Raw genomic sequence first — 25,685 nt, forward strand, 5'->3', positions numbered from 1 at the left:
CTAATTGATGGATAGCAAGTTTCCTGAAATAATTTTTGCCTTCCTTTAGACCCGGGATGTTGAGGCCAGATACCATCCCTTCAGCCTGTGGGACTGGAGCTGGGATCTTCCAGGGGTGCTGGGTCTGTGTATGACCCTGCTGTTGGCCGGATATACTCGGGGTGGTGGGGGGGGGGGATGTTTCTCATTGATCCGCTCTCCTCGGTGTGAAATGATCTGATTATTGTCCTCTCACAGTGGAAGAAACACTGGTTTGTTCTGGCGGACTCCAGCCTGAGGTATTACCGAGACTCCACAGCCGAGGAGGTAAGGCCTTTGACCAGCTACAAACTGCACCCATGCAACCTCTCGCCAACTCTCACACTTGGCAAAAAAAGAGAGAAGGTCAGGGGTCATGAGGAAGAGCATGTCGGGTAGGAATAGACAGTGGCTTGGTGGGGCAGCCTGGGAAGTACATTGCAGGTTATTGCCGGCAGCGTGCGATGTGAATAAGACATTCCTGTTTGAAAACCTCACTTTCGTGCGCAATGTTGATTCGAATCGCCGGGATGGGCTCCTGTAGGTGCGAAACCAGACACCGGCATGTTTAACCTGCTGGATCGGACCTCAACTCCTTCACCAAGATGGCGTCCTGTGTGAAACGGGTGGTTTAGCTCAGAATCCTCCTTGCACATCCCAGAAGTCTTTGAGAAGTCGCTGGGCAATGTTGTCACCTGGACCTTGACTTGATGTGTTTGCAAGGGTTTGCAGGGACATTGTCAACTGTCTTGGCAAGGGCTCAAAGCTACATGGGGGGGGGGGGATAGAAATCTGCTCTCTGCTGCACCTTGTGGCAAACAGGCTAATCCTTGCAAACACATCAAGTCAAGGTCCAATATTTGTGTCCAATGTGGTAATGCTTGGGTTGGACCAGAGTGTTGTTAGACTGGGGAACTCACTGCCACAAGGTGTTGTTTAAAAAGAAAAATGTATTTATTACCAACGGGTTACAACACAAACACCCCGGGAAACATACTTCCTAGCAATCAACTGTACAGTCCGTACAAATTCCTCCCCGCCCCCCCCCCCCGTGACGAACAGCTCCTCAAACACGGTCACAAACATCCCCCACCTCTTCTCAAACCCCCCTGCAGAGCCCCTTAACTCATACTTTATCTTCTCTAACCGCAGGAAGTCGTACAGGTCACCCAACCAAGCTGCTACCCCCCCGGTGGCGATGCCGACCGCCACTCCAACAAAATTTGTCGCTGTGCAATCAGAGAGGCGAAGGCCAAGACATCGGCCTTCCTCCTCTCCATGAGCTCCGACTTCTCTGAAACCCCAAATATCGCCACCAAAGGGTCCACCTCCTCCTTCACTATCCTGGCTAAGACCCCGAATACTCCCACCCAGAATCTTCCCCATTTTTCGCAACCCCAAAACATGTGTGCGTGATTCGCTCGCCCCCGCCCACACCTCTCACACTCATCTGCTACCCCCTGATAGAACCCACTCATTCTCGCCCGAGTCACATGCACCCTGTGCTCCACCTTGAACTGTATCAGGCTCATCCTCGCACAAGAGGAGGCCCCGTTTACCCTTCGCAGTGCCTCACTCCATACTCCCCAATTGAGCTCCATTCCCAACTCCCCTTCCCGTTTCTCCTTGATCTCCACCACCCGCTCCACAAGGTGTTGTTATGTCAGTAGCACAGATGCCGTGAAGGGGAAGCTGAATAAAAACGAGGGAGAAAGGAATGGAAGAACATGCTGATAGGGTTATATGGGGTGGCAGCAAACTCATGTGGTGAATAGATACCGGCACAGATCAATCGAGCTGATTGGCCTGTTTTTGAGCTCTATCTTCAGTAGCCTATGTTCTGGCCGGAATTTCGAACCTGCCTCTTGTGGTGCAGAGGAGAAATGAGTATGTTCCCCGTTCCCTTGTATTGTGTTGGACTTGTAGCCAAAGGCCACGTCGGCTGCTGACTGTTCTGCCAGACTGTGGAGTTGAACGTTGACTCAAATTTTTTCCTCCTTGTCCCATCAGGCCGACGACCTGGATGGAGAGATCGACTTACGAAGCTGCAACGACGTCACCGAGTACCAGGTTCAACGGAACTACGGCTTCCAGATCCACGTGAGCAGGCCCCTCCCCTCGAGCTCGCCGTGCGTCTGGCTTGGGGGGGGTCTGCCACAGTCCAGTCAGCTCGCTTAACCCGAGGTCGAAGATTCTGGGGCCCGGAATTTCCCTGGGAATCAAGCGGCCTCCAGCAAACTTCTGCCGGCTGATCCCAGGAAATTCCGGGCTCCCGCTGTTGCAATAAATTCCGGGAAGCCTGGGAGAGCGTGCCGATGGGGAATGTTACCCCGGATTCTGTGGAGGCTGCAGAGAATGTGAAGGAGAGTTTTGAAAGCAATGTTCAAAATCACATGGGGTTTAGACAGGGTAAATAAGGAAGAACTGTTTCCACTGGGTTTCAGAATGCCAATTGATTAAATTGATTAGAATCAATTGGCATTATATAAGCCAGTGGAAACAGTGCAGGCAGAGGCCATTCGGCCCATTGACTCTCCAAAAGAACACCCTACCCAGGCCCACTTCCCTCCCCCGCCCTATCCCCGTAACCCCACCTAACCCGCACCCTCCGTGCTGTTAGGGACGGAGCTCCAGGGTTTGGACCCAGCTGTCGATGGAAAGGCATTAGTGGGCAGCACGGTAGCACAGTGGTTAGCACTGCTGCTTCACAGCGCCAGGGACCCGGGTTCGATTCCCGGCTTGGCTCACTGTCTGTGCGGAGTCTGCACGTCTCCCGTGCCTGCGTGGGTTTCCTCCGGGTGCTCCGGTTTCCTCCCACAAGTCCCGAAAGACGTGCTGTTAGGTGAATTGGACATTCTGAATTCTCCCTCTGTGTACCTGAACAGGCGCCGGAATGTGGCGACTAGGGGCTTTTCCCAGTAACTTCATTACAGCGTTAATGTAAGCCTACTTGTGACACTAATAAAGATTATTATTAATGTATAAAACCCCTACAATTCAGCACCTGCCTTCTCTCAACCAATCAGTAGCAGGGGTCAGTGAGAGCATCTCGGGATGGAATGGAGTAACTCGAAGCAGGCGGGGAACTGATCCTGGGACCTTTCTGAATTTGTCTGATTTACTCGCTTCTACAACCCGTCAATTCCTCGATTGACCCTAACCTCCACCACATCCTCGGGCAGCGTTATCCAGAGCTTAACCACTCGGAGAGGAGATGTTTCTTCTCCCGACTCCATTGATCATTTTGTTGATTATCTCTGCCCCCCTCCTCCTCGACCCTTCCACCAATGGGAACAGTTTCTCCCTGTCGCCTTTGTCCCGGCCCATCGTGATCTTGAACACCTGGATCAAATCTCCACACAACTTTCTCGTTCTCTAAGGGAAACAGTCCCAACTTCCCCAACCTGCTCGGTAACTGAAGTCCCTCATCTGTTCCATTCTCATAGAATTTACAGCGCAGAAGGAGGCCATTTGGCCCATTGAGTCTGCTCCGGCCCTTGAAAATAGCAGCCCACTTAAGCCCACACTCGTAACCCAGTAACCCCACCCAACCTTTTTGGACACTAAGGGCAATTTATCACGGCCAATCCACCTAACCTGCTCATCTTTGGACTGTGGGAGGAAACCGGAGCACCCGGAGGAACCCACGCACACACGGGGCAAATATGCAGACTCCACACAGACAGTGACCCGAGGCCGGAATCGAACCTGGGTCCCTGGAGCTGTGAGGCAGCAGTGCTAACCACTGTGCAGCCGTGCTACCCCCCTAGATGCTCTTGATTCTTTTCTGCCCCTTCTCCAAAGCCTTCACATCTTTCCTGGAATGGTACCCAGAACTGGACACAGCTCGACTTGAGGACGAAATTGGATCCACATCATCCAGACATACGAACTGGGATGAAGGCCCTTTGAGCCTCTCCCACCATTCAATAAGATGGTGGCTGATCTAGTTGTGACCTCAACGCCACACTCCTGCTGACCCCCCGATGACCTTTCCTTCCCCTTATTAAAAATATTCAAAGACACGTCTTTGACTGCCCTCGGAGGAAGAGTTTCACAGACCCTCCTGAGAGAACGAAATGGTCATCCCTGCCCTAAACCAGCACCCCCTCATTTTTAAATGGTGCCCCTCAGTTATTGACTCTCCCACATGAGGAAATAGCCTCTCCCCATAGGCCCTCAAGTCCGCTCACTCTTCTAAACTCCAGCAGATACAGCCTTCGCCTGTCCAATCTTTCCTATTGCAGGTATTAGTAAACCTTCTCTACGAAGGGCAGCACGGTAGCATTGTGGATAGCACAATTGCTTCACAGCTCCAGGGTCCCAGGTTCGATTCCCGGCTGGGTCACTGTCTGTGCGGAGTCTGCACGTCCTCCCCCTGTGTGCGTGGGTTTCCTCCGGGTGCTCCGGTTTCCTCCCACAGTCCAAAGATGTGCAGGTTGGGTGGATTGGCCATGATAAATTGCCCTTAGTGTCCAAAATTGCCCTTCGTGTTGGGTGGGGTTACTGGGTTATGGGGATAAGGTGAAGGTGTTGACCTTGGGTAGGGTGCTCTTTCCAAGGGCCGGTGCAGACTCGATGGGCCGAATGGCCTCCTTCTGCACTGTAAATTCTATGATGAAAATTTCTCCCAATGTATTTACATCTTGCCTTAAATACGGCCAATACTGTACACAATACTCCGGCCAATACTGTACACAATACTCCGGCCAATACTGTACACAATACTCCGGCTAATACTGTACACAATACTCCGGCCAATACTGTACACAATACTCCGGCTAATACTGTACACAATACTCCGGCCAATACTGTACACAATACTCCGGCTAATACTGTACACATACTCCGGCCATACTGTACACAATACTCCGGACCAATACTCCGCTACTACTGTACACAATACTCCGGCCAATACTGTACACAATACTCCGGCTAATACTGTACACAATACTCCAGCCAATACTGTACACAATACTGTACACAATACTCCGGCCAATACTGTACACAATACTCCGGCTAATACTGTACACAATACTCCGGCCAATACTGTACACAATACTCCGGCTAATACTGTACACAATACTCCGGCCAATACTGTACACAATACTCCGGCCAATACTCCGGCCAATACTGTACACAATACTCCGGCTAATACTGTACACAATACTCCGGCCAATACTGTACACAATACTCCAGCCAATACTCCGGCCAATACTGTACACAATACTCCGGCCAATACTGTACACAATACTCCAGCCAATACTGTACACAATACTCCAGCCAATACTCCGGCCAATACTGTACACAATACTCCGGCCAATACTGTACACAATACTCCGGCCAATACTCCGGCCAATACTGTACACAATACTCCGGCCAATACTCCGGCCAATACTGTACACAATACTCCGGCCAATACTGTACACAATACTCCGGCCAATACTCCAGCCAATACTGTACACAATACTCCGGCCAATACTGTACACAATACTCCGGCCAATACTCCAGCCAATACTGTACACAATACTCCGGCCAATACTCCGGCCAATACTGTACACAATACTCCGGCCAATACTGTACACAATACTCCGGCCAATACTGTACACAATACTCCGGCCAATACTCCGGCCAATACTGTACACAATACTCCGGCCAATACTGTACACAATACTCCAGCCAATACTGTACACAATACTCCGGCCAATACTGTACACAATACTCCGGCCAATACTCCGGCCAATACTCCGGCCAATACTGTACACAATACTCCAGCCAATACTGTACACAATACTCCGGCCAATACTGTACACAATACTCCGGCCAATACTGTACACAATACTCCGGCCAATACTCCGGCCAATACTGTACACAATACTCCGGCCAATACTGTACACAATACTCCGGCCAATACTGTACACAATACTCCGGCCAATACTCCGGCCAATACTGTACACAATACTCCGGCCAATACTGTACACAATACTCCGGCCAATACTGTACACAATACTCCGGCCAATACTGTACACAATACTCCGGCCAATACTGTACACAATACTCCGGCCAATACTGTACACAATACTCCGGCCATACTGTACAATACTCCGGCCAATACTGTACACATACTCCGGCCAATACTGTACACAATACTCCGGCCAACTGTACACAATACTCCGGCTAATACTGTACACAATACTCCGGCCAATACTGTACACAATACTCCGGCCAATACTGTACACAATACTCCGGCCAATACTGTACACAATACTCCGGCCAATACTGTACACAATACTCGGCCAATACTGTACACAATACTCGGCCAATACTGTACACAATACTCCGCCAATACTGTACACAATCCTCCGGCCAATACTCCGCCAATACTGTACACAATACTCCAGCCAATACTGTACACAATACTCCGGCTAATACTGTACACAATACTCCGGCCAATACTGTACACAATACTCCGGCCAATACTGTACACAATACTCCGGCCAATACTGTACACAATACTCCGGCCAATACTCCGGCCAATACTGTACACAATACTCCAGCCAATACTGTACACAATACTCCGGCCAATACTGTACACAATACTCCGGCCAATACTGTACACAATACTCCAGCCAATACTGTACACAATACTCCGGCCAATACTGTACACAATACTCCGGCCAATACTGTACACAATACTCCGGCCAATACTCCGGCCAATACTGTACACAATACTCCAGCCCAATACTGTACACAATACTCCGGCCAATACTGTACACAATACTCCAGCCAATACTGTACACAATACTCCGGCCAATACTGTACACAATACTCCGGCTAATACTGTACACAATACTCCGGCCAATACTGTACACAATACTCCGGCCAATACTGTACACAATACTCCGGCCAATACTGTACACAATACTCCGGCCAATACTCCGGCCAATACTGTACCAATACTCCGGCCAATACTGTACACAATACTCCGGCCAATACTGTACACAATACTCCGGCCAATACTCCGGCCAATACTGTACACAATACTCCGGCCAATACTCCGGCCAATACTGTACACAATACTCCAGCCAATACTGTACACAATACTCCGGCCAATACTGTACACAATACTCCGGCCAATACTGTACACAATACTCCGGCCAATACTGTACACAATACTCCGGCCAATACTGTACACAATACTCCGGCCAATACTGTACACAATACTCCGGCTAATACTGTACACAATACTCCGGCCAATACTGTACACAATACTCCGGCTAATACTGTACACAATACTCCGGCCAATACTGTACACAATACTCCGGCTAATACTGTACACAATACTCCAGCCAATACTGTACACAATACTCCGGCCAAACGGCAACTGTACACCATACTCCGGCCCAATTCCTCCGGCCAATACTGTACACAATACTCCATACTGTACACAATACCGTTGCCTTTGGCCAATTCTGCTACACAATACTATCCGGGCCAATACTGTAACACAATACTCCAGGCCAATACTGTTAGCACAATACTCCGGCCAATACTGTGACACAATACTCCAGCCAATACTGTCCACAATACTCCGGCCAATACTGTTACACAATACTACCCGGCCAATACTGTACACCAATACTTCGCGCCAATACTCACTCCACGGCCAATACTGTACACAATACTCCGGCCAATACTGTACACAATACTCCAGCCAATACTGTACACAATACTCCAGCCAATACTCCGGCCAATACTGTACACAATACTCCGGCCAATACTCCGGCCAATACTGTACACAATACTCCGGCCAATACTGTACACAATACTCCGGCCAATACTGTACACAATACTCCAGCCAATACTCCGGCCAATACTGTACACAATACTCCGGCCAATACTCCGGCCAATACTGTACACAATACTCCGGCCAATACTGTACACAATACTCCGGCCAATACTCCGGCCAATACTCCGGCCAATACTGTACACAATACTCCGGCCAATACTCCGGCCAATACTGTACACAATACTCCGGCCAATACTCCGGCCAATACTGTACACAATACTCCGGCCAATACTCCGGCCAATACTGTACACAATACTCCGGCCAATACTCCGGCCAATACTGTACACAATACTCCGGCCAATACTGTACACAATACTCCGGCCAATACTGTACACAATACTCCGGCCAATACTGTACACAATACTGGCCAATACGTCACAATACTCCGGCCAATACTGTACACAATACTCCAGCCAATACTGTACACAATACTCCGGCTAATACTGTACACAATACTCCGGCCAATACTGTACACAATACTCCGGCCAATCCTGTACACAATACTCCGGCCAATACTGTACACAATACTCCGGCCAATACTCCGGCCAATACTGTACACAATACTCCGCCAATACTGTACACAATACTCCGGCAAATACTGTACACAATACTCCAGCCCAATACTGTACACAATACTCAGCCAATACTCCGGCCAATACTGTACACAATACTCCGGCCCAATACTCCGGCCAATACTGTACACAATACTCCGGCCAATACTGTACACAATACTCCGGCCAATACTGTACACAATACTCCGGCTAATACTGTACACAATACTCCGGCCAATACTCCGGCCAATACTGTACACAATACTCCAGCCAATACTCCGGCCAATACTGTACACAATACTCCGGCCAATACTGTACACAATACTCCGGCCAATACTCCGGCCAATACTGTACACAATACTCCGGCCAATACTCCGGCCAATACTGTACACAATACTCCAGCCAATACTGTACACAATACTCCGGCCAATACTGTACACAATACTCCGGCCAATACTGTACACAATACTCCAGCCAATACTGTACACAATACTCCAGCCAATACTCCGGCCAATACTGTACACAATACTCCAGCCAATACGTACACATACTCCGGCCAATACTGTACACAATACTCCGGCCATACTCGGCCAATACTGTACACAATACTCCGGCCAATACTCGGCCAATACTGTACACAATACTCCGGCCAATACTGTACACAATACTCGGCCAATACGTACACAATACTCCGGCCAATAGTACACAATACTCCGGCCAATACTGTACACAATACTCCGGCCAATACTCCGGCCAATACTGTACACAATACTCCGGCCAATACTGTACACAATACTCCGGCCAATACTGTACACAATACTCCGGCCAATACTGTACACAATACTCCAGCCAATACTCCGGCCAATACTGTACACAATACTCCGGCCAATACTGTACACAATACTCCAGATGTGGCCTCACCAATGCCCTGTAAGACCATAAGACATAGGAGCAGAATTAGGCCATTCGGCCCATCGAGTCTGCTCCGCCATTCAATCATGGCTGATATGTTTCTCATCCCCCATTCTCCTGCCTTCTCCCCATAACCCCTGATCCCCTTATTGATCAAGAACCTATCTATCTCTGACTTAAAGACACTCAGTTATTTGGCCTCCACAGCCTTCTGCGGCAAAGAGTTCCACAGATTCACCACCCTCTGGCTGAAGAAATTCCTCCTCATCTCTGTTGTAAAGGATCGTCCCTTCAGTCTGAGGCTGTGTCCTCTGGTTCTAGTTTCTCCTACAAGTGGAAACATCCTCTCCACGTCCACTCTATCCAGGCCTCGCAGTATCCTGTAAGTTTCAATAAGATCCCCCCCTCGTCCTTCTAAACTCCAACGAGTACAGACCCAGAGTCCTCAACTGTTCCTCATATGACAAGCCCTTCATTGCTGGGATCATTCTTGTGAACCTCCTCTGGACCCTTTCCAAGGCCAGCATATCCTTCCTTAGATACGGGACCTAAAACTGCTCACAATACTCCAAATGGGGTCTGACCAGAGCCTTATACAGCCTCAGAAGTACATCCCTGGTCTTGTATTCTAGCCCTCTCGACATGAATGCTAACATTGCATTTACCGCCTTAACTGCTGACTGAACCTGCACATTAACCTTGACTGAAGTAATATCTTCTGACTGTTGTATTCAATTCCCCTCACAAAAAAAATGGCAACAATCTATTAGCTTTCCTAATTAATTGCTGTGCCTGCATTTGCTTCAAATTGCTTCTTGCGTGTATCTCGCTAGTACATGTCCTTCCGACATCCGCTGCTGTCCCCCTCACCACTGCATCTCATGGTTTTCTAGCTGCAAGTTTCAAGATTGTCTCTCCTGCCCCCAAGACTATGTTATTTATATTTACCCCACCCTGGCCACTCCCTGCGTGCTATCCCCAGCCGATTATGTACCCAGGTCACCAGCGTCTCATTGACCCCCCTCGTGCTTCTGTCTTTTCAGACGAAAGAGTCTGTTTACACTCTGTCAGCGATGACATCCGGGATCCGGAGGAACTGGATTGAGGCGCTCCGAAAGACAGTCCGTCCGACCACCGCACCAGATGTGACAAAGTAAGGCACTGAGAATTCACAACCGCATAACCAGGCCGTTCTGGCCTCCTAGACCATGCTAGTGGGCAGCACGGTAGCATTAGAATTAGAATTAAAACAGTACAGCACAGAACAGGCCCTTCGGCCCTCGATGTTGTGCCGAGCAATGATCACCCTCCTCAAACCCACGTATCCACCCTATACCCGTAACCCAACAACCCTCATTAACCTTATTTTTTAGGACACTAAGGTCAATTTATCATGGCCAATCCACCTAACCTGCTCATCTTTGGACTGTGGGAGGAAACCGGAGCACCCGGAGGAAACCCACGCACACACGGGGAGGACGTGCAGACTCCGCACAGACAGTGACCCAGCCGGGAATCGCACCTGGGACCCTGGAGCTGTGAAGCATTGATGCTAACCACCATGCTACCGTGCTGCCCTGATTGTGGTTAGCACAATTGCTTCACAGCTCCAGGGTCCCAGGTGCGATTCCCGGCTGGGTCACTGCCTGTGCGGAGTCTGCACGTCCTCCCTGTGTGTGCGTGGGTTTCCTCCGGGTGCTCCGGTTTCCTCCCACAGTCCAAAGATGTGCATTGGCCATGATAAATTGCCCTTAGTGTCCAAAAATTGCCCTTAGTGTTGGGTGGGGTTACTAGGTTATGGGGATAGGGTGGAGGTGTTAACCTTGGGTGGGGTGCTCTTTCCAGGAGCCGGTGCAGACTCGATGGGCCGAATGGCCTCCTTCTGCACTGTAAATTCTATGTCTATGTCTATGAACAAAGAACAGAAAAATATAGCACAGGAACAGGCCCTTCGGCCCTCCAAGCCTGTGCCGACCATGCTGCCCGTCTAAACTAAAATCTACACTTCCTGGGTCCGTACCCCTCTATTCCCATCCTATTCATGTATTTGTCAAGATGCCCCTTAAACGTCACTATCGTCCCGGCTTCCACCCCCTCCTCCGGCAGCGAGTTCCAGGCACCCACTACCCTCTGTGTAAAAAACTATCCTCATACATCTCTAAACCTTGCCCCTCGCACCTTAAACCTATGCCCCCTAGTAATTGACCCCTCTACCCTGGGGAAAAGTCTCTGATTGGGAGTCCTGAAGGGGAGGGAGTGGAGCTCAAAAGGGGGGGGGGGGGCGTTTGGGGGAGGCCTGAAAAGGGAGGAGCCTTCAGTGACCCCATATCGGGGGTGCCATGACCTTTGGGGGGTGGGGTTAATGCCCATGTGTGCAGAGAGTGACATTGTTCGGGGGGAAGGGGGGGGGGCCTAGCTCTCTTGGATATCAGGGCGCCCGTTCAAAATGGTGTCCCGCTCTCTGAGAAGACCGATATTTCTAAGTGTGGGCTTGACCGGGGCCCCAAACAATGACTAAAGTGTGGGTGAATACCGGTGTGGATCGCACCCAAAAGCTGACTGGAAACCTCACGCCAAACCCGCCCTAAATGACAGTCGGCGATTTTTTGATTTCATTCTGCCGTAAATTTATTTGTTCATGGGATGTGAGGGGCTGGTTTAGCACACTTGGCTAAATCGCTGGCTTTGAAAGCAGACCAAGGCAGGCCAGCAGCGCGGTTCGATTCCCGTACCAGCCTCCCCGAACAGGGGCCGGAATGTGGCGACTAGGGGCTTTTCACAGTAACTTCATTTGAAGCCGACTCGTGACAATAAGCGATTTTCATGTCCTTTCATTTCCTTGTGGGTGTGGCTTGTTAGGCCGGCATTTTCTGCCCGTCCCTAATTGCCCCTTGAGAAGGTGGGGGTGAGCCGCGTTCTTCATCTGCTGCAGCCCGTGTGGCGTAGGTACACCCACTGTGCTGTTATGGAGGGAGTGCCAGGATTTTGCCCCAGTGACAGTGAAGGAACGGCCGATATATTTCCCAGTCGGGGCGGTGAGTGACTTGGAGGGGAACCTCCAGGTGGGGGGGTTCCCAGGTATCTGCTGCCCTTGTCCCTCTAGATGGTAGCGGTATGGAACTGACCTCACACCAGAGGCGAGCACCACCCTCACCCTGTTCCAGCGCGTGGGGTAATAGTCACGAGGGAGAATGTGTCCATCTCCCCCTCCCACAGTCACTGAGGCCAATGGCAGAACACTGAGCTACAGTTAGTAGGACTGGGTGGATAATGGGGAGGAATGGTGGGGGTAATAACATGGAAGGCATGGAGGGGCTGGTTAGCTCACTGGGCTAAATCGCTGGCTTTTAAAGCAGACCAAGGCAGGCCAGCAGCACGGTTCGATTCCCGTACCAGCCTCCCCGGACAGGCGCCGGAATGTGGCGACTAGGGGCTTTTCACAGTAACTTCATTTGAAGCCTACTCGTGACAATAAGCGATTTTCATTTCATGGGGGTAAGAATGGAGATAGCGGGGAGGGATTGGGGTGAACAAGGGGAGGGAATTCGGAATAAATGGAGCGGAATCCTCCTCTTCGCCGGCAGTGCGTTCACGCACCCGGATTTCCCGACAGAGTGGTCGGGCCACAATGGGAAACCTCATTGGCCGGCTGCCGGAGAATCCCGCTGCCGGTGGGGGCGGGCCACACCGGGAAACTGGTCTGGCGGGAAGGGGAATCCCGCCCCCTGGTGTTTCGGATCTCGGCTCTGAACGTTCCTTGGATTTCTGAACTAAATCGGCTGACTGTGGGTCGGGTGGCTCAGGCCTCTTTGTTTCACTAAAATGTTTTCTAATCACTCCTCTGTTTTTCCCATTTTCCACTTGCTGCTGCTCAGGAGGAACACTTGGATGAAAACCCCAACTTCGAAATCCAGGTGAGAGTACGCGGCAGAGTGACGCTTCCTTCTCCGCCACCCGGGAATTGGCGGGGGCGGGAATCGCGGTGGCCAGGCCCGCGATCGGGGCCCAAGTCCCGCCGCTGGGAGGCCTCTCCCGCCGCCGTGGTTTGAACCACCTCTGGTGGCGGCGGGATCGGCGGCGCGAGCAGGCCCCCGGGGTCCTGGGGGGGGAGGGGGGCGATCGGACCTCGGGGGGTGCCCCCACGGTGGCCAGGCCCGCGATCGGGGCCCACCGATTGTCGGGCGGGGCTGTGCCGTGGGGGCACACTTTCTCCTCCGCCACGGCCTCCACCATGGCGGAGGGGGAAGAGAATCCCCCAGCGCGCATGCGCCGATAGTGACGTCAGCGACAGCTGACGCACCGGCGCATGCGCGAACCGGCGAAGGCCTTTCAGCCGACACCGGCCACGGGCGTCAAAGGCCGCTGGTGCCAGTTTTGGTGCCAGTTTTGGTGCCAATCATTCTGGCTCGGGCCTAGCCCCTCAATGTGAGGGCTTGGCCCCCAAAGGTGTGGAGAATTCCGCCCCTTTAGGGAGGCCCGACGCCGGAGTGGTTGGCGCCACTCCGCTACCCCGGGACCCCCCGCCCCGCCGGGTAGGGGAGAATCCCGCCCATGGTCATCTTCAATTGGTGAGTGGATGCACAGACTAATGGGCCTCCTCCTGGACGATTACGATGATTAGAGCTGGTTTAGCTCTCTCGGCTAAATCGCTGGCTTTTAAAGCAGACCCAGGCAGACCAGCAGCACGGTTCAATTCCCGTACCAGCCTCCCCGGACAGGCGCTGGAATGTGGCGACTAGGGGCTTTTCACAGGAACTTCATTTGAAGCCTACTCGTGACAATAAGCGATTTTCATTTTCATAAGGAGCAGGGAAAGCTGAGCTGAAGAGGTGACGGGAGTGGGGGAATTTGCGGGACAAATACTAAACCATTTCTCAAAGGAGCAAAGCCTGTTGGGATGGACGATCCCGGAGTGGTGGCGATCACTTGGGCAGGAAATCAGGAACTTCCTGAATGGGTGGGTGGGGGGGGGGGATTCCGTACTTCCTACTTATCCAGGGCGGTGATGTCACCATCCTGTCGCTGCCCAGTCAGCAGTGGCCACGGCGACCGGTGCCTGAATCGAGTTAGCTCAGCTCTGCGGAAGTTAGGCCCCCCAGCCTACTTCCAGCCAGGTGACGTGCGAATGATTGTGTCGCTGGAGAGTTTGTGCATTGTTGGGTGAATCCTGGCAGTTTCCTGTCGGGGAGGGGGGGGGGGGGGGGGGGGGGGAGTTCTTCCAGTCAGTCATTGTGTGAAAAAGGACAGAGCTGCAAGAGACTCCCGGCTCTCTGGCTCATTGAGACTTTCGCCACAACCTTTGCCCCTCTCCCTGCCGTTTATATCCCCAAGTCGTATTCTCCAGATTGTTTTGCTTGTTGTGAAAAGGGATTCAACAGGCCTCACTTTATACAATCCTTGGCAATCCCGTTCGGCACACAACTTCATCCCGTTCCCGCGTACCTCTCTGATCCCCATTCTCTTCTACTCTTCCAAATCGATTTAGTACCAAGGGGATTGGAGCAGAAGAGTAAAGAATTCTTTCGGAAAGTTGGTGAGGTCACACCGTCCCCCCCCCCTCACCCAAGGAAAGACATATTTGCCTTCAAGGGGGGGGGGGGGGGGGGGGGGGGGGGCAGCAGAGGTTTAACAGACTGATTCCTGCGACGAGAGCATTGTCCCAGCAATAGAGATTGAGTAGACTCGGCTCACCTTCCTCCGAGTTTAGGAGAATGAGAGGCGATCGCATCGAAACGTAGAAACTTCTGAAGGCCCTTTGACAGGGCAGATATTGGGAGGCCCAGACCCCTGATGAGGGGGGGACACGGGCTCTAAACAGTCCAGAAACGGGGAAATAAGAATACTGGTCCGAACCGGCCTTGTACACCTTCAAGTGGAACACCAGTAAACACTGGGAAATGGGAATACTGATCCGAACTGCTTTTCCCTATTGAACATAGAACAGTACAGCCCAGAACAGGCCCTTCGGCCCTCAATGTTGTGCCGAGCCATGATCACCCTACTCAAACCCACGTATCCACCCTATACCCGTAACCCAACAACACCCCCCCCCCCCCCCCCCCCTTAACCTTACTTTTATTAGGACACTACGGGCAATTGAGTGTGATGAGGAGAAATTCCTTTGCGGAGAAGGGTCGGGCACCTTTGGAATTCTCTACCCCAGGGAACTGTGGTTTCTCGGTCGTTGAGTAGATACACGACAGAGATTGGCTTTCAAGGCCTGAGGGGCATCGAGGAATATAGGGGGTAGAGCAGGGAAGTGGAGTCGAGGTCGAAGATCAATCACAATCGCATTGAATGGCGGAGCAGTCAAGTCTCGCCGCTGTCCCTTATGTACATCGGTAATCCCCCCCCCCCCCCCCCCCCCCCCCCCCCGGACAGGAACAGGTAGTCTCAGTCACATCGACCCAACCTGTTCCCAGATCTCTTCCCCCTCTTTGCCCGCCTCTTCAAAGGTGACATTGTTGTGCCTCAACCTTTGACCCCCACACGGTGGGTGTTTTTCTTTTATTAATTTGCAGGATGTGGCTGTGGCTAGTTACTGCCCATCCTTAGTTGCCCTGAAGAAGGTGCTGGTGTGCAGCACGGCGGCGCAGTGGGTTAGCACTGCTGCCTCACGGCACTGAGGACCGGGGTTCGATCCCGGCTCTGGGTCACTGTCCGCGTGGAGTTTGCACATTCTCCCCGTGTCTGCGTGGGTCTCACCTCCACAACCCAAAGATGTGCAGATTAAGTGGACCCGCCATGCTAAATTGCCCCTTGATTGGAAAACAATTAATTGGGAACGCTAAACTTATTTTTAAAAAAGATGGTGGTGGTGAGTTAGCTCTTGAACCCGCTGCAGTCCTTCCGTGTAGGTACACCCACTGTGCTGTTAGGGAGAGAGTGCCAGTGACAGCGAAGGAACGGCCGATATATTTCCAAGTCGGGGTGTTGAGTGACTTGGAGGGGAACCTCCAGGTGGTGGGGGTCCCAGGTATCTGCTGCTTGTCCTTCTAGACGGTAGTGGTCGTGGGTTTGGAAGGTGCTGCCTAAGGAGCCTTGGTGAGTTTACATAGAATTTACAGTGCAGAAGGAGGCCATTCGGCCCATCGAGTCTGCACCGGCCCCCGGAAAGAGAACCCTACCCAAGGTTAACACCTCCACCCTATCCCCATAACCCAGTAACCCCACCCAACATTAAGGGCAATTTTGGACACTATGGGCGATTTAGCACGGCCAATCCACCTAACCATATCTTGGGACAGTGGGAGGAAACCGGAGCACCCGGAGGAAACCCACGCACACACGGGGAGGATGTGCAGACTCCGCACAGACAGTGACCCAAGCCGGGAATCAAACCCGGGACCCTGGAGCTGTGAAGAGATTGTGCTATCCACTGTGCTACCGTGCTGCCCAATGTTTGTGGAAGGGGGAGCAATCCTACACCACACGGACACCAGCGGCTCAACAAGGCGGTCCATCCACCACCTTCCGAAGGGCAGTTAGGGTTGGGCAACAAATTCAGGCCTAGCCAGCAACGCCCCACATCCTGTGAAAGAACGTTTTTAAAAAAAAGCAAATTCATTTAGCTTCCTCACGACCGTATCATTCTGAGATGCTGCCTTTAATGTGAACACCTCCCTCCAACTCCCCGCCCCCCCCCCCCAAGTCTGAACGTACATCAATCCTGAGAATGATTATTGCTTTTCTAAAAAGAAAAAGTCAACACATCTTTTATTTATTGACACCATATTCCATCTGCTAACGTGTCAGCAATTATCTTATCAGCATCTCCCAACGCTTCCTCAGTGTTTCTAAAGAATTAACCATGTGTGTTATTTTGGTCTCCTCTGCACATTTCACCACCACTCCCTCGAGACCGATATCCGGACCCTCGTTATGCGCAGCGAGTAGAAAATAGCCTCGATTCGAGGCCTGTCGGACACCACCGCCGACTTCAACCAGCCTGAAATTGTGCCTCGAGCTGTCGCTCGCTCAGTACTGCTCCTTCTCACCAGCTGTTCATCCGGTTTTCAATCCTCCCCCAGGTCCATAACCCCTGGTCAAAGACTTCCCTCGATAACCACAGCAATGCCCCTATCCACTGAACCTTGCCGACCGATTCGAGGAAGCTTGTCGAGCACAATTGTTCCCCTTGAAATCGGCAGTGACTGACTTTTTTTTTGCTTCTTCTAAATACGTGACCGTTTCATCCTTAATTAAAGGCTCCAAGACCTCCCCTGCCACAGACGATAAATTAACCGCCGTGTAATTACCAACATTAACCATGCCTTCCTTTGGAGAAATGGGTTATACGTAGGCCAGATCCCCACAGAAAAGAATCACGACAAGTTCCTCCCTCATGTCCGAGGATCGGCCGTTTTCTCCTCCTTGTTATGTGGATTGGGGGCAGACCATTGAGTTGCCTGGGCCCCGACCTTTCCTCCCTGTGGAGGGGGGGGAGGGGAGGGGGCAGTTGACAGTGGCGTCAAACTCTAGTTAGTCCCCCATTAATAATAATAATCTTTATTGTCACAAGTCGGCTCACATTAACACTGCAATGAAGTTACTGTGAAAAGCCCCTAGTCGCCACATTCCGGCGCCTGTTCGGGTACACAGAGGGAGAATTCAGAATGTCCAATTCACCTCACAGCACGTCTTTCGGGACTTGTGGGAGGAAACCGGAGCCCCCGGAGGAAACCCACGCACACACGGGGAGAACGTGCAGACTCCGCACAGACGGTGACCCAAGGTCGGGAATCGAACCTGGGTCCCTGGAGCTGTGAAGCGACAGTGCTAACCACTGTGCCACCGTGCCGCCCGCAGAACTGCGGTGAATTCTGCGCGTCCCGTTTCACAAAAGACATATTGGGCCGGATTTCCTGCTCCGCCAGCCGCGGTTTCCTGCGCAGGATATTCCGACCCGGCAGTCGGCCAATGGGATTTCCCATTGGGGCCACCCCACGCCATCCGGAAGCCCCGGAGGGGGGGGGGGGGGGTGGAGGCTGCCGGATAGCAGAGGATCCCGCCGGCGGAGAATTCCGGCAATTGTATTTGGAGCAAGCGCAGCCGGAAATTTCTGGAACGATACCTGAAAGGGTTAAATTGTGAAGACATTGTCTAGGCTGGGCTTCTATTCCATCGAGTGTCTGGGTGACCAAATTCAGGTGGTTCAGATGCTCAAAGGGGTTGACCAGGTCGACAAGACAGAAATGAATTCCTTTGCAGAGGGGAATAACCTCAAAATTCGAACCAGGCCTCCCCCCCCCCCCCCCTAAGGTAAATATTGGTCCTTTAGAGGCTGAGAAGGGAGATTTAATAATGGGAAATGAGGAAATGGCTGAGGAACTGAACAGGTTTTTTGGGTCGGTCTTCACAGTGGAAGACACAAATAACATGCCAGCGACTGATAGAAATGAGGCTATGACAGGTGAGGACCTTGAGATGATTGTTATCACTAAGGAGGTAGTGATAGGCAAGCTAACGGGGCTAAAGGTAGATAAGTCTCCTGGCCCTGATGGAATGCATCCCAGAGTGCTCAAAGAGATGGCTAGGGAAATTGCAGATGCACTAGTGATAATTTACCAAAATTCACTAGACTCTGGGGTGGTCCCGGTGGATTGGAAATTAGCAAACGTGACACCACTGTTTAAAAAAGGAGGTAGGCAGAGAGCGGGTAATTATAGGCCAGTGAGCTTAACTTCGGTAGTAGTGAAGATGCTGGAATCTATCATCAAGGAAGAAATAGCGAGGCATCTGGATAGAAATTGTCCCATTGGGCAGACGCAGCATGGGTTCACACAAAAGGTTGCTGCATAAGATAAAGTTACATGGCATTAAGGGTAAAGTAGTAGCATGGATAGAGGATTGGTTAATTAATAGAAAGCAAAGAGTGGGGATTAATGGGTGTTTCTCTGGTTGGCAATCAGTAGCTAGTGGTGTCCCTCAGGGATCCGTGTTGGGCCCACAATTGTTCACAATTTACATAGATGATTTGGAGTTGGGGACCAAGGGCAATGTGTCCAAGTTTGCAGATGACACTAAGATGAGTGGTAAAGCGAAAAGTGCAGAGGTTACTGGAAGTCTGCAGAGGGATTTGGATGGGTTAAGTGAATGGGCTAGGGTCTGGCAAATGGAATACAATGTTGACAAATGTAAGGTTATCCATTTTGGTAGGAATAACAGCAAAAGGGATTATTATTTAAATGATAACATATTAAAACATGCCGCTGTTCAGAGAGACTTGGGTGTGCTAGTGCATGAGTCGCAAAAAGTTGGTTTACAGGTGCAACAGGTGATTAAGAAGGCAAATGGAATTTTGTCCTTCATTGCTAGAGGGATGGAGTTTAAGACTAGGGAGGTTATGTTGCAATTGTATAAGATGTTAGTGAGGCCACACCTGGAGAATTGTGTTCAGTTTTGGTCTCCTTACTTGAGAAAGGACGTACTGGCACTGGAGGGTGTGCAGAGGAGATTCACTAGGTTAATCCCAGAGCTGAAGGGGTTGGATTACGAGGAGAGGTTGAGTAGACTGGGACTGTACTCGTTGGAATTTAGAAGGATGCGGGGGGATCTTATAGAAACATATAAAATTATGAAGGGAATAGATAGGATAGATGGTGCAGGTTGTTTCCACTGGCGGGTGACAGCAGAACTAGGGGGCATAGCCTCAAAATAAGGGGAAGTAGATTTAGGACTGAGTTTAGGAGGAACTTCTTCACCCAAAGGGTTGTGAATTTATGGAATTCCTTGCCCAGTGAAGCAGTTGAGGCTCCTTCATTAAATGTTTTTAAGGTAAAGATAGATAGTTTTTTTGAAGAATAAAGGGATTAAGGGTTATGGTGTTCGGGCCGGAAAGTGGAGCTGAGTCCACAAAAGATCAGCCATGATCTCATTGAATGGCGGAGCAGGCTCGAGGGGCCAGATGGCCGACTCCTGCTCCTAGTTCTTATGTTCTTATGTCACAGGTTAACCTCCACGTCACAGGTTAGACCATTGGTTGAGTTGGTAGATCTGATTAAAGTAGATTGACAGGCACGCCGCTGTGAACGACAGACGCCTGGGCCCGAGGGAATATCATCACCCGAACCCGTTAATTGTCCAATCCTGGCCACATCGCCTGTCTGAATCAGTCATGGGCCTGTCACACCTTCCGAATATTCAGTGCATCGGCGGGGTCCGGGATTGTGTCGGGCATCATGTCCGAGAATGAATTAGCGTCTCCAGGAGAGGCTGAGGAGGAAGGGACTATCCCGGGGTCAGGGTCTGGGCCAGTGAAACTTGCAACGTTGGCAGAACTCCAGAATTCCCGTTGGGAATATTCCTGGGATGAATCACGCTGAGAAATGTTGATGTTTCTGATCATCCTTGTGCCCAAAACCCTCCATCGCCTCTCGCCCCCACAACCTCCTCCAGCTCCGCAAACGCCCGATTAAACTCCTCGTCTTACCCCCGATTTTAATCGCTCCGCCGTTGTTGGCCGTGAATTTAGCTGCGTGGCAACCATGTCCTGGAATTCCATCCCGATACCTCCCCACTGCTCTCTCTCCCCTTCCCTTTTAAGACGCTCCTTAAAATATTCACCCAGTTTTTGGTCGCCTGTTTCGATCTCCAATTTCGGGGGGAGGTGGTTTCACAGAAACACAGAAAATAGGAGCAGGAGGAGGCCGTTCGGCCCTTCCAGCCTACTCCACCACGATCATGGCTGATCATCCAACTCAATAGTCTGATTTCCTCCCATGTCCATTGACCCCTTTGCCCCTGGAGATATATCTAACTGTTTCACTGTGTCGGTGAACTCCACAGACCGAACACTCACTGGGTGAAGCATGGCCGTAATGTCGCTTGCTAATCCAGAGGCCCAGGCTGATGGTCGGTGAGGACATGGGTTCAAACCCCGCCGTGGCTCCCTGGCGCAATTTAAATTCAATCCATTTGTCAAAACTTGGAATTGAAAAGCTCGTCTGGAGTACTATGGCCAATATTAATCTCCTTATCAAAGGACAGATGTAAATGCGTTAGAAGCAGTTCAGTGGAGGTTTACCGGTAACACCAGGAACGGGTGGGTTGTCATACGAGGAGAGATTGGAGAGGCAAGGCTGGGAGTTGAGAAGAATAAGAGGCGGCACATTAGCGCAGTAGTTAGCACAGTTGCTTTCCAGCCTGTTAAGGGCCAGGGTTTAGAGAATCCCAAAGTGTATCATGGAGTTCACCTGATCCACAACTTTTAATAGATTGTGGTATGGGGAGCACACGGCCCAGTCTACAGGTGTGGTACAGCAGAAATGGAAAAATTTGTAAAGCAAAACAATGTTTATTCTATGAACTCAAGTTAACCTTTTTAAAACATGCAGTGAACATCTTAGCAACCATCAATTCACATACAACTCCCAAGGAATAGAACACTTTGGGGGCCTCACGGTAGCATGGTGGTTAGCATCAATGCTTCACAGCTCCAGGGTCCCAGGTTCGATTCCCGGCTGGGTCACTGTCTGTGTGGAGTCTGCACGTCCTCCCTGTATGTGCGTGGGTTTCCTCCGGGTTGCTCCGGTTTCCTCCCACAGTCCAAAGATGTGCGGGTCAGGTGGATTGGCCATGCTAAATTGCCCGTAGTGTAAGGTTAATGGGGGGATTGTTGGGTTACGGGTATACGGGTTACGTGGGTTTAAAGGAGGGTGATCATTGTTCGGCACAACATCGAGGGCCGAAGGGCCTGTTCTGTGCTGTACTGTTCTATGTTCTATGTTCTAAGTAATGCGTACGCTGTCCTTTTAACATCCCAAACACTTACAAAAGACATAACCTTAAACAGTTAGGTTGAAGTTACTACTCAGAACATTTATAATTCTGAATTCACCAAATGATCAAGAGATAGTCTTTCATGGCAGAGAGAACAGCAGTACACCCGCTCTGTCTGGCTTCAGCTCCAACACTGAAAACAAAAACTAAAACACACCCAGCCTAAACGAAAGTAAAAAGCTGACAGATAGCCCAGCTCCACCCACACTCTGACATCACTGATAAACATCCATTTCTTAAAGGTACATTTCTTAAACACTCATTTCTTTAAGGTACTTCACATGACAAGCCCCAGTGTCCCAGGTTTGATTCCCGGCTTGGGTCACTGTCTGTGCGGCATCTGCACGTTCGCCCCGTGTCTGTGTGGGTTTCCTCCGGGTGCTCCGGTTTCCTCCCACAGTCCAAAGATGTGCAGGTTAGGTGGATCGGCCATGCCTACATTGCCCTTAGTGTCCAAAAAGGATAGGTGGGGTCACTGATGTTGCGGGGATAGGTGGAGGTGTGTGGGGCTTAAGTGGGGGGGGGGGGGGGGGGGGGGTGCTCTTTCCAAGGGCCGGTGCAGACTCGATGGGACGAATCGGGCCTCCTTTTGCACTGTGAATTCTATCATTCTGTGAGCATAAGATCTGAGGGGTGTTGACAGGCTGGATGTGGAGAGGATGTTTCCTCTTGTGGGAGAATCTCGCACGAGGGGTTACTGTTTGAAACTAAAGGGTGGCCCGTTTAACACGGAGCTGAGGAGAATTCGTTTCTCTGACGACGAGTCGCTGGAACTCTCTGGCCTACATGTGACTCCAGCCCCACGGCGATGTGGCCAATTGAGGGCAGCACGGTAGCATTGTGGATAGCACAATCCCTTCACAACGCCAGGGTCCCAGGTTCGATTCCCGGCTGGGTCACTGTCTGTGTGGAGTCTGCACATCCTCCCAGTGTGTGCGTGGGTTTCCTCCGGGTGCTCCGGTTTCCCTCCCACAATCCAAAGATGTGCGGGTTAGGTGGATTGGCCATGCTAAATTGCCTTAGTGTCCAAAATTGCCCTTAGTGTTAGGTGGGGTTACTGGGTTATGGGGATAGGGTGGAGGTGTTGACCTTGGGTAGGGTGCTCTTTCCAGGAGCCGGTGCAGACTCGATGGGCCGAATGGCCTCCTTATATACTGTAAATTCTATGTAATTGAACCCTCTGGAATGGTCGAGCAAGCCGCTCCGTTTGGGGGCAGTTAGGGATGGGCAACAAGTGCTGATGTTGCTAGAGTCAGCCCAGAATAAAGAAAAACAGCTTTGATCATTGTTTATGCGGCTTATCCGAGCCGCACTCCTGGGCAGCAGCTCCGGGCATTTCACAAATGCCGATTTATGTTGTATTCGGCTGGATTCATTTCAATAACTTTCCTTCGCTGATTTAGTTTAACAGACAGCAACAAGGAGAACACATTCCGGGACACGATAGCGCGAAGGAATGCAGCGAGACAGGAAGCCGGGGCCGCAGACAAGGCACGGCCAGAAACCCAGCGGGCCAGCCGCCGGCGGACGGCCACGAGCCGCGCCAGGCGCCGCCGTTCGAGACCGTGGAGCTGGAGCCCGTCCAGCCGGCGGCGCCGCGGGGACTGGCAGCCAGCAAGGCCGAGGAGCTGCAGCGGGAGCAGGCTCAGCGGATCGCCGAGCGCAGCCGTGGTTCGAGTCCGCCAACCTCAACGACGGCCCCCCGCGGACGGGGGCGGGCTGGACCACCCCCCTCTCCAGGCCGGCGAGCCCCTCAGCAAGGACATCGAGGTCAAATGGCAGGAGCTGGAGCGCATTCCGCTGCGGGAGCACAGGCAGATCCCCATCGCCTCCTTGCGGCCTCCCAATATCAGCGGCAGTGACTGCGGGACATCGTGGGCCACCGAGCGATTGAAGAGGGAGGTAATGACTGGAATTGTTACGCTTGTTGTGGGGGGGGGGGGAATGGGCAGACGGGGGGGGGGGGAATGGGCAGACGGGGGGGGGAGTGGGCAGACGGGGGGGGGGGACGTAGCATCGAATTATATAGCCGCAAAGACAAGCCTTCTTGACCGCACAATGGCGCAGTGGTTAGCACTGCTGCCTCACGGCGCCAAAGTCCCAGGTTCAGCTCTGGGTCACTGTCCGTGGGGAGTTTGCACATTCTCCCCGTGTCTGCGTGGGTTTCTCACCCCCCACAACCCAAAGATGTGCAGTGGTAGGTGGATTGGCCACGCTAAATTGCCCCTTAATTGGGGAAAAAAATTATTGGGCACACTAAATTTACAAAAAAGTTCATTCCTAAACCGGGATAATCTGACTTGCCTTTTATACAAATTGACCACGCTGGACACCCCAGCCACTCCCCACGGGTTCCACATTCAAATCACTGACCGGGGTCATTGGGGAATTAGGTTAATCGAAGGTCCGGGTCCCAGCATGCTTTTCAATATCATAAAAGGCTGTTTCTCCTCCGAAATTAGCACTTCCCCCACCCCACTGCCTCCGACGGCCTCACCTTGGACAGGGGACATGTCGGAGGTCGCAGGTGACAGCTGGCGTGGCAGTGACCCCCCCCCCCCCCCCCCGCCTGCCCCTCGAGGAGGACGCCCCTTATTGCTACGGCCAAGCTCCTTCCGCCTGCTCTGCTATTTCCTTGCGTGGTTCTGCCTTAAATTCTGTTCGATACCCTCCTGGGCGGGCCTCGGGAAGCTAAAGGCGATGGGTAAGGGCAGCTTGGTGCTGGTGGCTCAATCTACTCGTTTCTTTTGTAATGTTTGTTTTGGGGTTTTGATTCAGATTTTAGATTTAGATTTATTGTCACGTATACCGAGGTACAGTGAAAGGTATTGTTGTGCCTACAGTCCCGCCAGATCGTTCCTTACATGAAAAACAATGGACTTACACGGTGGCACAATGGTTAGCACTGCTGCCTAGCAGCTCCAGGATCCCAGGTTCGATTCCCGGCTTGGGTCACTGCCTGTGCGGAGTCTGCACGTCCTCCCCGTGTGTGCGTGCGTTTCACCGGGTGCTCCGGTTTCCTCCCACAGTCCAAAGGTGTGCGGGTTAGGTGGATTGGCCGTGCTAAATTGCCCCTTAGTGTTCAAAAAGTTAGGTCAGGTTACTGGGTTACGGGGATGGGGTAGAAGCGGGGACTAAGGGTGAAAGCAAATTACTGCGGATGCTGGAATCTGAAATGAAAGAGAAAATGCTGGAAAATCTCAGCAGGTCTGGCAGCATCTGTAGGGAGAGAAAAGAGCTAACGTTTCGAGTCCCATGACGCTTTGTCAAAGCTGCCTATTTTGTCAGAGCTTTGAGAAAAGTCATCGGACTTGAAACGTTAGCTCTTTTCTCCCTCCAGATGCTGCCAGACCTGCTGAGATTTGCCAGCATTTTCTCTTTCGACTATGTGGGTGCTTTTTCCAAGGGCCGGTGCAGACTCGATGGGCCAAATGGCCTCCTTCTGCACCATAAATTCTATGATTCCATAGATATTGGATTAAGCGTATGGAGTGTAGTGCTGATGTGTGGAGAGATCAGTTCAGTCCATAAGAGGGTCATTCAGGAGTCTGGTGACAGTGGGGAAGAAGCTGTTT

At 51.6% G+C, this 25,685-nt stretch overlaps 1 protein-coding gene across 1 annotated transcript in view; it reads left to right on the forward strand.

Annotated features, from left to right (window-relative positions):
* Positions 1-210: 210 nt before the first annotated feature.
* The window catches only part of LOC119956640 (myosin phosphatase Rho-interacting protein-like), a gene marked incomplete at its 5' end in the record, with an annotated part of 71,673 nt that continues 46,198 nt past the window's right edge, over positions 211-25,685 (forward strand). Inside the window, 5 exons of the mRNA XM_038783979.1 lie at positions 211-306; positions 2,029-2,118; positions 10,374-10,483; positions 13,206-13,244; positions 23,514-23,675. Coding sequence (XP_038639907.1) covers positions 211-306; positions 2,029-2,118; positions 10,374-10,483; positions 13,206-13,244; positions 23,514-23,675 — 497 coding nt within the window. The remainder of the gene's footprint in view (positions 307-2,028; positions 2,119-10,373; positions 10,484-13,205; positions 13,245-23,513; positions 23,676-25,685) is intronic.

This window comes from Scyliorhinus canicula, chromosome 23 (assembly GCF_902713615.1).
Source record: "Scyliorhinus canicula chromosome 23, sScyCan1.1, whole genome shotgun sequence".
NCBI classification, from domain to species: Eukaryota; Metazoa; Chordata; class Chondrichthyes; order Carcharhiniformes; family Scyliorhinidae; genus Scyliorhinus; species Scyliorhinus canicula.